The 12397-nt window shown below is 38.0% G+C and overlaps 1 protein-coding gene across 4 annotated transcripts in view; it reads right to left on the reverse strand.

Annotated features, from left to right (window-relative positions):
• SH3D19 (SH3 domain containing 19) overlaps nt 1–12397 on the reverse strand; it is a 162974-nt gene that overhangs the window by 14378 nt on the left and 136199 nt on the right. For 3 of the 4 annotated variants that reach the window (XM_058550186.1, XM_058550185.1, XM_058550188.1), the window contains 5 exons: nt 8958–9019; nt 7333–7597; nt 5046–5114; nt 4740–4880; nt 707–779 (listed from right to left, as the gene is read on the reverse strand). In XM_058550186.1, coding sequence (XP_058406169.1) covers nt 707–779; nt 4740–4880; nt 5046–5114; nt 7333–7597; nt 8958–9019 — 610 coding nt within the window. The remainder of the gene's footprint in view (nt 1–706; nt 780–4739; nt 4881–5045; nt 5115–7332; nt 7598–8957; nt 9020–12397) is intronic. The other variant, XM_058550187.1, reaches the window with a different exon arrangement.

The following is a 12397-nucleotide window of genomic DNA, read 5'->3' on the forward strand; positions in this document are numbered from 1 at the left end:
AATGATTCCTACTGTGCCAATACGAACTCTTTGCTGAATATATATTGAACAATAAGAGAGTTTTATAGACATGGTATAATATTCTTATTATTCTCAGTCATGCTTAAAAATCATTTCAATCTCAAAATATTAACTAAGGGAGTGCTACAGCTCTTTAGCAAGTAAATTTACTCATACTGAAATAAAAATCAGTCTACCAAGTGGATAAAAAGAGATTATAAATAAATTAGGGGGCGATTTTCTTTGGATATAAAAGGTGTGCAAAAATTGATTACAAAAAATTTATATTTTCATCTCATAAGTACTAGCTGAGCTATGTGTTTAGGCTTTACAACTCTTAGGAGAAAAGAACTTCCCTTACTAAATTAGAATTAATTTTATTATAATTGTTAATTGGTATCCACTGTTTTGAAAGAGTTAAAAAGTCTGCAACTGGTAGGTAATTTGCTATTTGTTCATTTGTAAGGGAAACTAATTCTCTCTCTCTCATGGGGAGTTTCAAAGGCATGAGTATGCAGCTAAGCTTTCTGGAATGATTGGGTACAATCGACTCTTCCTGAAGGTGAGGTGAACGATAAGATGACCTCTCCAGTCCAGGACTCTGTTGGCACAGAAAATGAAAAAGGATGTCCTGGAGAGGTTAACCCAAGGAGGACACCTGCTCCTGGATCCTAAGGCTCTACTACCTTATTATTTATGTCCTTACCTGCTGGAAAATCATGAAGAACGACAGCATGAGGAGCATTACTGTCAACAGGCTTCTGAGCATGGCTTGGATCCTTAGGGGGAAAACAGGGCTGTGAATGATGCATGCAGGATGGATGCTGGATTTATTATTTACTCTGAGACCATTTTTTTTTCCTCATTAGAGTCCTCTTGACACAACTACATTATGAGTACAAGATGCAAACCACAGAGTTGAGCCAAACAGGGGAATCATTATCAAGTTGAAAAGGCATGTGTCCTTGCCAAGGGAGGAGAGAAATAACTCTCAATTATAACGTCTTCTAGCATTTTTTTTTTAACCAAGAGAGTAAAACAAAAGGGAATTACTTAACTTTTCTTTTTTTTTAACCAGTACCTATTCTACCCTGAAATAGTTGTTATGGATCTCTTTACCTAACATGGGTTGCTTTTTCCTTAAACTGTGATCAGGACTAAACCTTAAGAACAGAGCCTTTAAAGTTGTGTCTTCATTAAGACAGGAAAAGAAGAAAGGCCTGCAATTTATGCTCTTGCTTTTTGTAATGAAAAGAGCTAATGACTTCCACAAAAGTATAATTCACAAAAAGTAAAATCCATTTCATTTATTACCACTTAACTGAATGCTTTCTCTAATTTGAAAACTGACGCTACCTCCAACACCTGGCTTGAATTTTCTATTTAATCTGAATGGTTTATTCAACAGTAATTCTAAGTAAATTAGTAAAGAGAATTCAATATTCTCTATCCATCTAGCCAACTGCCTTGATTGGCTGAAGGAGAGGATAAAGTTGAAGAGTGACCTTTTCTTTCTTTTTTTTTTTTTGTGAGGAAGATCAGCCCTGAGCTAACATCCAATGCCAATCCTCCGTTTTTTGCTGAGGAAGATTGGCCCTGGGCTAACACCCGTGCCCATCTTCCTCTACTTTATATGGGATGCCGCCACAGCGTGGCTTGACGAGCGGTGCGTCGCTGTGCGCCCGGGATCTGAACCCGCGAACCCCAGGCTGCCAAAGCGGGGCATGCGTACTTAACTGCTGCGCCACCAGGCCGGCCCCGAGTGACCTTTTCTTATTGACAAGCAGTTGTTAATCTTAGTTTCTTTATGTGAACAGACAGCCTTATTCACATCATGAGCATCATAAAATCTGACTGAAGGGTATTATTTGGAATTACAACTTAAAAACTCTTCAACACTGGCAAACTTGTGAAATAAATGAAGGCAGATTTTTGTGCCCTTTCTGGTCTCTTTATCTCCTTCAATGACTCTTGTCCCCTTAGGGGTATCCCCACACTTTTATTCCTCTACCCCTTCCTGGCCATGATGCGCCAGGTTGATCACACTGTACTGTGGATAATGGCCCGCTTTCTCCATTTCCAACCCAGCAGCCTCTTTGCTCAGATCTTTTCCGAATATCACCTGCACTTTCAACCAAAATGTGCCTGTGGAGGCATGCTGCATTCTCTCAAGTTAGGTAAAATAAAATACTAATTTAGGTCAAGACAGTAATGGCTAATAGCAGCTTACTATATTAGCTTACCAAAGTAACACTGACATTTTCTTATAGGCTTCCCAGTGCTTTCCCTAAATAAATGAGCATGATGGGAATTTCAGGGATTGTGGAAAGGAATTGTAAGATATTTTAAGTATTTATTTAGAGGGGCTTTTAAAAATTATTATTTACATAATTTATTATATGTGTGGTTTTCATTTTTTTCTGATTTACATCTGTGGAAAAAGGAATGACTATTCAATAAATAGTGTTAGGCTAGATGGCTATCCATTTGGAAAAAATGTAGTCAGAGGCCTACCCCACACCAAACACAAACATGAATCTCCAAATGGACCAATGATCTAAACATAACCAAGCCCGAGAGGGGAGAAGAGCTTGGACGGTAACTTGCATCTCCCAATTAGTTTCCCTTCTCTGCCTTCAATGCATGGATATCCTGGCAACGCTGCTCATCAACCTGGCCTGGCAGATGAAGAGCAAGAGGAACAGGCTAAACAAGGTTAGCCACAAGGGGTCAGTACAACTTAGACCACACCATTAGGGTTGGTGTCTGGTAGGTAAATCTCATATATTTCAAAGCTCTTTCTAACATGACTATAATTGCTAATAAAAATGAGTCATAAGAATAGCTAATATTCACTGTTCGCTCACTATGCGCTACTGTATTAAACACCATATATGCATTAATTAGCTCATTTAATTTAATAAACATCTTTGAGATATAATTCACTTGCCACAAAACTCACCCATTTAAAGTATACACAGTTTTAGTATATTTACAGAATTGTGCAACCATCACCACAATCTAAGTTTAGAACATTTTTATCACTCCCAAAAGAAAGCCCCTACCCATTAGCAGTCACTTCCCATTCACCCTCCCCCCAGCCCTAGGCAACCACTAATCTACTTTCTGGATTTACTTATTCTAGACTTTTACATAAATAGAATCACATGATAAATCAATTCTAAAAACAACTTTGTGAGGAATTATCATACCTATTTTACACATTAAAAAAATGAACATTAGAGAGGTTAAATAACCCCCTAAGGTGGTGGAAGGTGAACTGAAACCAACTCCCTGAAACCCAAATCTGTGCTCACAACCATGCACTAGGTAACAATCTCCCATTTCTCCCATGATCTGACAGATTCAACCTCAACCGATAACGTCCAATATTTTCTGTTTACTACGATATGGGTAGACATTTTTAGAAATCTTTACCTTAAAACCAGGCTTTCAAATAGGTAAGTTTTATTTGTCTAAAAAATGTAATGCTAGCCATGAACCCAGAAGCCTAAAGGAGGCTTCATTTTAGTATCACCAGAAGTTGGCCATCGGAGGTCAACTCTCTGCAAGTCTATGGTACAAGATGAGTAAGGTAACGTCTAAAGTGGAAAAAACTTTGGATTGTTATAAAAGAATATCTTCTAATTTTTTGAATTAATAATTAGCTAATTAATTTAGAATAATTAATTAACTAATTAATAGCTTCTATTTTTCATCAGGGGAAGCTTTTTGGCAGTACAACTCCCATTGTTACCCATCAGTGTGTTCTGACAGAGGAAGGACAGCTGTGACAGATGGATAATGCTGTATCAAAACAAGAGGAAAATGAGTATTGGAAGAACTTGCCCTGTGTGGACTAAAGTTAGAATTCTCAGTATCCCAGCTACAATTAGCTTAACATATATCTTCTCTGCTCTCCAAAATACTAATGTTTAGTTTCTCAGCAAACTTCAGAAGATAAAAAGCCTTCTAAAAAGAAAGAATTGGACTAGATTATGAAAACTAGGATGAATGGTAAACCAAATACTTTCTTCGGGTTAAATGTTTGGTGAGTATTATATTTCATGTTTAGTACATTAACTAATAGATAGTGAGAATTTAACTGGATAACTTAAGAAGCTCTTTTAAAAATATACCTCTATAAATTGTTCAATGGCCTTTTTCTTGCCAAATAAACGACCTTCGATAATCATTGTATTCTCCCAGGCTCTACAAATTTGTTAGGCCTAAATTGTGACTTCAGGTTGTTGGATTACATTTTATTTCATTATTTTATGAGCTATGATCAGAGAAATGAGGTTTATACTAAGCTTAAATCTTAAAGGGAAGTGCTTTTTTATGTCAGACTTAGCATTTATAGGGTCCCCTTTAAAATAATTATCCATTCAACTAGGAAACTAATCTCTGGTACTTTGGTAAACATGTTTACCTTATTTCAAAAATAAACAGCTCTCACAGTTGAAAATTAATGACTGAGAGCTCTGGTTGCTATAAGTCAGCACAATATGAAGAAGGCAAAACACATGGTAGTCACACTGTGTATCACAGTGATTAGTGTGGCAGTGACAAGTCTCTTAGACGTAATTTATTCTTAAAGTGGAATAAAACGCAATTGTAATTTTTACTCTGGTTAAAATAAATGTGCTAATAAAAACCTGAGGATGAGAGATAATTAATAGTCGTATGAAATGTGCTGCCGTGTGTGATATGAGGGCTGTACAATATTAATTCCTTACGTTTGGTCTGCTTCTAAGATGTTCATCAAGTGGGGTGATAATCTTTAACTGAGACAGGTGAACTCTGCCAGTATCTTCTCCCTTTTGGCATTCCAAGTAATTATTTTCCGCCTGCTTCAGCATCACAAGTACGTCCCCACGCTGTAAGGTACAATACCACTCTCTGAAGCAATTATTATTTAATAAAACATTATTACTTTTTTCACATTTTAATCTTTGGAGCCCAAAGCATTTAATAATGTGTAAAGTGGTAACAGAGACCAGCAATTTTTTGCATTAGTCAGTAAAGAAAGAGCTCTACTTCACCTTGCAAGAGAGTTCTCCAGGATTGTGTGAGACAATGTCTTCATTGGCAATTCCATGAGGCACAGACAGCTTAAATGTAAACCAATAAAAGGATTATTCACAATCAAATTACCTCCTCATAAATTGCTGGTCATTTGGGGATTTGGCATGTGTGCCTAAAGTGCAACTTCTCCAGCAGTTAAATTCTCTACTTGGCTTCCTCAAGCTCTGGATCGAGTGGGACCTGCCATCACTCATGGATACTAAAGTCCTCAGGGGTGTGTAGTTGAGCCCACAGGACTACAATGGCTGAATGTGGCCTAAAGTTCCCTTTAAGAACCACAACCAGGAAGTTCTATTCTATAGAAGGTCCACTAAGCCCCCTGAGCATCTGAGGGATAAATACTCAGCACCTGACCTCACAGCCCATCAGACACGTCTTTAATTCAGGGTTCTCGATGGCTGCCTTCTAAAGGCTGATAGGGCACTGGTGCCTCCTCTGTAGTGCTTGTCTGACTGCTTCCATTTGCCTTGAATTGCATCTTCTCCTAGAGTCTCTCTGACACCAAGCATCTACTCAAACCCATTTCACTGCCTGATCCCAGTCCCTTCCTGATCAACTCAGCTCTGTCTGATCTTAGAATGGCTTTTACATCCATACCCCAGCCTGGCCAGGGGACTCTGTTCCCTGCCTTAGTAAATTTTGGCTGATGAGTGCAGGTCAGAGGGCCCATACAATATAAAAGGCATACCCAGGAAATGTGATCACACAAGCTCACTTCCAACAAGGAAAGGGAGGCTGCCTGGGCCCTCTGATCACTCAGGATCAAAGATGCAGAGTGCAAGGGTGTGGCCCTGTAAGGCTGGGTTGAGCGGTGCTGCTTCCCAACATCTGTCAGAGTCTCAGGGCTCCCAATGTACCCAGATTCCTGGTTAGCAATTTAATGGTAGGGTAGCCATGGAAAAAACGAGAGATTTAAGGAATTATTTTATAACATAGTACTCTAACATACCATCATTTTGATTTTATTAATTTCTTTGAGTTATTCAAATGCGTTATTGACATTATACAGCTATGATTAGAACCATAAGCAAAATCTGGTTCCCCTGAATAAGGCTCTTACCATGGAACAGCCAAAGCAAGTAGAGACTTTACAACTAGTAGCACTATTTTCATAGTTTGGCTTAATGGTTAAGAGCATGGACTCAGAGCCCGCTGATCTGTGTTCAAATCTTGACTCTAACTGGCTTTGTGACCCTGGACCAGTTACTTAATCTCTCTGTGTCTTATCTTCCTCATTTGTATAATAGAGATAATATCAACCTTACAGGGTTGGTGTGAGGAATAAATGAGTTATTTAATATATATAAAGTGCTTTGAACAATGCCTGGATCATAATAAGTACTCAACACATCAGCTATTGTATTTATTTATTTACTATTTTTAAGTAACATATCCCAAAAAATTGGGTTTTAGCAATTAAAATTTCATCAGTTTAAATGAATATGTATATACATGAATATACTACCTCCTCCTTATCTGTTTACACCCTTCTCTTAGGAGAGATATCTTAAAAAATCCTAAATGGCTTAAAGTGAAAATTTCTGGCTCAGTGATGGAAATGTAGAATGATATAAAATTATTAATTACTGTTCATATTAAGAGCTACTGTTATACAACTGTTTTAAAACTGCAAACAGTCCTGCTCTCCTTATCATTTTTATTTGTTCTAGATTTTATCATGTTAACCTGACCAAAGTAGAGAGAGCAGATCAACTCTGTTTTCAAATGTGGGAAATGGAGACAAAGGTTTAAGGTCATACGATGACAAAAACATTCAAAGAGAACAAAATTAATATCCCAATTATCGATGAAAATTTCTTTAGTTTTACAAAGGGGAAAAATGAGGGAAAAACCATCCATCTTAATAAGAACTTTCTACTTCATACCTTCTGTGGGCAAGGTAGCTATAAAATATAAACTATATTAAGATATAAACTATAATATCTGTCAGAGTTACTCCCATCAGTAGATCTACTGGGTCAGGTTTTTCAGAGTTTCTGTTTGGTCAAGCCAGACAGCAAGTCACAATCCTGTCTGTCCTGCTTCCTTTTCCTATATTTCTCCTAATAATGAAACCCTACTTTAAAGACCTAGGTTTTATTATCACCTACTTATCTAAAGCACTCCTAGTGTGAAGGGGTAATTCCACATTTGTCTTATCGCCTTTTTCTAAGGAATAATGGATCTTATATATACTTTAGGACAAACCTCTTGACAACAAACATTTTTAAAAGCTAAATTTACCATGTATTTCCTGTAGAGAGGGTGTCCTGGTTTGGGGCGAGGGGGCAGCACCGGATCTTGATTTTTAAAGACTTGACTCTTGGCTTTTGAGAGTCCAGATGCCAAGTTACTTTGTTTTTTCTGAAGATCCATGTCAGAAGAAGACCGATTAAAAGGTAGTTTTTTATTTAATGTTCTGGTTGCAGAAAGTTTGGGGGGAGGTGGTCTCTCAGGGGCTCCTTTGGGAGGAGGCTGTCGAGCTGGTACGACTTTTCCATTTGCAGGTCTGAAAGTCAATGTGGTAGCTGTGAGTCAATGTTTGATCAATATTAGGATCTGTTTTGTCCTTTCTCACACACACACACACACACACACACACACACATACACACACACAGAGCTTTCTGCTAGTGTAATACAATTTACTGAAACATGCAGGGTATGCTCTTTTTGAACAAATGACTGCTGCATTAAACATTATATTATTAGAGGAAATGCCATGATGTTCCAGCTTCCTCTTATCTTGCACTAGAGATTCAAGCATTTACTATCATGAGCTCTCTAAGGCCCCATTTGCTCTTAAACACAGCATGACTGTTTCAGAAAACTAAGCACTTTCTACCAAAGTCTGAGATGAAAAAATTATAATAAGACATCAGGTATACGTGATGGGGGCTTATACATGATTAGAAAAGGAACATCAAACTCTCCTGATATTCATGTTATAGGAATTATTATTAAAACTCTAATTTATGTTAATATAAAGAAAGCAAGTTCTGAAAATGGGATAGGACAACTATTAATCTGAAAGCCTTGGGGCCGGCCTGGTGGTGTAGCGGTTAAGTTCTCGCACTCTGCTTCAGCGGCCCGGGGTTTGCTGGTTTGGATCCTGGGCACGGACCCACTCACCACTCATCAAGCCATGCTGAGGCGGCATCCCACATAGAGCAACTAGAAGGATGTACAACTATGATATACAACTATCTACTGGGGCTTTGGGGAGAAAAAAGGGAAAAGGGGAGAAGATTGGCAACAGATGTTAGCTCAGGGCCAATTTTCCTCAAAAAAAAAAAAGAGAGAGAGTGCATTCTTTACAAAAAAAAAAATCTGAAAGCCTTTCCTTAATCCCTATGATAAAAATAATTTCCAACCTAGTAACGTCTTTTGATAGCATCACAGCTTTTTGTTCAAAAACCCCTGGAACTCAGAAGGGCAGGTCACCTCTGAGCTTACAAAGCCTGTCTCCCTTTGGAAATGCCAAAAACCAGGCTGGTTTCTCATAACGGGGAAAGACAGAGAGAGAAAGAGAGAAAGAGAGAGCGAGTGTGTGTATTCATGCCAGAAGTGGAGTTGTTTTAGGTTGAAAAAGGAGTCTTGTTCATTTGTCTGAGGAAAAGTAATAGAGATCTATATTTGTGCTCTGTGAGTTTTTGGATTGTGTTAAAAGAAAGCAGCAGAGATTCCTACAACCTTCTGTCAGAAGCAGACAGTAGGCTGGCAGCCTGGATGAATTTCTGAGTTTAATGTATTTCTAAAAGAAGATCTAAGGCCAACAACACTCAGTTTTGGTGACAGAAAATAGAGTCCAGTCTCTGAGTCATTAGTTTTTCTCTAACTTACTTTTTAAAAGTTTTCCCACTTACTTACCTTGGTGGCAACCTTGGGGGTCCTCGCACAGAACCTCCTGTTTGACCAGTGTGGTCAGATTCCTGCAAGTATCAGAGAATGCTTTTTAGTTAAGGTTAATCTGAAACAAGAGGTTGTCAAGAGGAATTATGGACAACTTTTTGGCTGGATCTATAAGTGGAAATGTAGCTGAGTTACAGAAAGCAGCTTAAGAGTTTTTAGTATTAAGCAATATTAACTCATTACTTGTTCCTACCTAAACTGTCCATGTCCTAAAACAAGTGAAAACAGAGAGGAGGAGACCAGGGGGTCTGCTGTTGTGGACCACAGCCCAACCAATTTCACTGCATGGTTATACACCCAGCAGATTCATGAGGTATTAAGGATTATGTTTAAATCATGATAGGTTACACAGTAGCAATTTAAGCAGGCAAGGTAGGGAATTAAAAAGATACATGGCCTTTACTTATCCTACAACAACATGTAAGATATGCGCTGCTGCTAAGTTTAAACATATAATAAGCGAGGTGGTGATTAGTTTGTTTTGCTTAGAAGGGGCAGATCTCTCATCACTGGATGGTTTATACATTGTGCAGTGGGTTTTGAACCAGAAGGAGGTGGGAACATAAAAGAAGCTTAAGGGATGGCCTAAAAAGAAGGCATGTGAAGAGGATTAGAAGAGGCCCAAGAAAGCAGAGAGCTTGTACCACTACAGAAAAGGGGTTAGATGTGCTGAGAAGAGTTTTGTAGGAAAGAGTAAAGGGGGATAATATGAAAAACAAAAGATTGGCAGAGTTGGAATGTTTTAGCCTAACAGTAGATGAGAGAAATTGGAAGTGTGGAGACCAATAGGAAGATTTCTCTAGGGGAAGAGATTCAAACTGTGCCTTTTAAATAGGTTTTCCGAACATGTTATAGGCCAAGGATTGGGAAATAAGTATAATACATGGAAAATATTTTCAGATTCTCTGTTGAGTGAGAAGTTAAAGGATCTCAAAGCCAAAACTTCTGTTTTTTTAAGGAAAAGTTCTCATCAAATTCTTTTAATTCTGATTGTGTCTCTTTTTCTCACCATTCTACTTTCTAAGCTGCCAACACTGACATCCAGGAAATACTATTTCTCCAAGACCTCATAAAAGGAAAAAATGCTAGCCCTTTAAAATTACACTGCCTTTTTTTTTGTAAAGAAAGTTTAACTATAGCTTGGGAATCTCTGGGCTAATTCAGACTGTTTCCCTCCTCATCTTATAAATGACTTAAAACTCACTTCCATGGTTTTTAATTCAAACTGAATGTTTACAACTTTTCCTTAAATACCAGATGATTGATTGCCAATAACTGTGATCATTTAAATATGTTTCAATGTTTTAAAAATCCCATTTTTAAAAACAAATTAAGCTTGCCCTTAAAACTTGGTTTCACTAATGAGTTCAGTTAATGTAGTGAGGCAAGTCACCAGCTCATAAACCCTGCAATATTCCAGACTATAATCCATGCCTTATAAATAATGCTGCTGCCTATATTTCCCCCTGACAAATACTGCTATGATACTTGAAAAACTCAATTATTTCTTTGGCCACCTCTAAAATTAAAACAAACAAACAGAAAAACACTCTAGGTGGGAACTTTTACTGCTTTTCTCAAAATGATAGTTGTTAGATACCTTAATAATTAAGGGCAATTTTAAAAATATAGATGTATAAATTTGACATGGAAAATAATAGATGACATACTTTTTTTTTTTTTAAATTTTTTGTTTATTGCAGTAACATTGGTTCATAACATTGTAAAAATTTCAGGTGTACATCATTATACTTCTATTTCTGCATAGATTACATCATGTTCACCACCCAAATGCTAATTACAACCCATCACCACACACATGTACCGAATTATCCCTTTCACCCTCCTCCCTCCCCCCTTCCCCTCTGGTAACCACCAATCCAATCTCTGTCTCTATGTGTTTGTTTATTGTTGTTATTATCTACTACTTAATGAAGGAAATCATATGGTATTTGACCTTCTCCTTCTGACTTATTTCACTTTGCATAATACCCTCAATGTCCATCCATGTTGTCACAAATGCCTGGATTTCATCGTTTCTTATGGCTGAGTAGTATTCCATTGTGTATATATACCACATCTTCTTTATCCATTCATCCCTTGATGGGCACTTAGGTTGCCTCCAAGTCTTGGCTATTGTGAATAATGCTGCAATGAACACAAGGGTGCATGTATCTTTATGCTTTGGTGTTTTCAAGTTCTTTGGATAAATACCCAGCAGTGGAATAGCTGGATCATATGGTAGTTCTATCCTTGATTTTTTGAGGAATCTCCATACTGTTTTCCATAGTGGCTGCACCAGTTTGCACTCCCACCAGCAGCGTATGAGAGTTCCCTTCTCTCCACATCCTCTCCAACACATGTTGTTTCCTGTCTTGTTAATTATAGCCATTCTGACGGGCGTGAGGTGATATCTCATTGTAGTTTTGATTTGCATTTCCCTGATAGTTAGTGATTTTGAACATCTTTTCATGTGTCTGTTGGCCTAGATGACGTACTTTAATAGATACATAGCATATAATCCTAATCTTGTACCAAATATTAGCTGTAGTTTTCTCTGGGTGGTGTTATTCTTATGAGGAATCTTAAATATCTTTTTAATTTCTCAATTTTCTACAATGAGAAAATTTTAAATCAGAAAAAGAAAGGCAGTATACTCAAATCTGTCAGGAATGTTAGGCACATTCTGGAAGGCACTGCTGTATCTGACACACTTCAAATATTGAGAACAGGGGATTGGTTCCTGCAGAAGCAACTGTCTTAGTGTTTGTTCAAGTTCAGGTTTGTGCACAGGCTCTGCCGACAGTCTTTGGAAGACCATTGATTAGGGATTTCCTCCTCTTCAATATTCCACACATAACTGGAGCCTCTCTGCATCTCCTTTTTGTAGTTTTTCTCTAGCTCTGACATCCCTGAACTTTGGCTTTTGAAGTGTTTGGATAAGATTTTAGTTCCTGGTGAAGCTGGTTTTTCTGCTTGTACTGTCCCTGCAGATGCCATCTTTTTGTTCATCTGCTTTGGAATGGTTTCTTATATTCTAATTTCAAAATAATTCCTCAGTTTTTTGCTGTATTTTCACAAGACAGATATTTCTTCCAAGACCACATTCTTGTCTGAGCAGCCTCTACAGATGTTTTTTCTCTTCTTTCTCCAAGAACTGGTACCACCTTCTTATATCCTGAATTCATTACCCAGCTTCTGTGCTATAGCTTTGATTCCTCTTACATACTGGGCAGTGTCTCCCAACTCTCCTCCTGCACTGCCTGGCAGCCTCCTTGCCTGGCTTTGGGATTCCTGGGTTCCCATGGTGGGCAACAGGGCACACAAAAGTGTCTACTCCTGCTGACAGAATGGCTCCAGTGGCTCCTGATATTCTTCATCGTTTAAGCAAAGAAAAT

Source organism: Diceros bicornis, chromosome 11 (genome assembly GCF_020826845.1).
Source record: "Diceros bicornis minor isolate mBicDic1 chromosome 11, mDicBic1.mat.cur, whole genome shotgun sequence".
Lineage (NCBI taxonomy): Eukaryota > Metazoa > Chordata > Mammalia > Perissodactyla > Rhinocerotidae > Diceros > Diceros bicornis.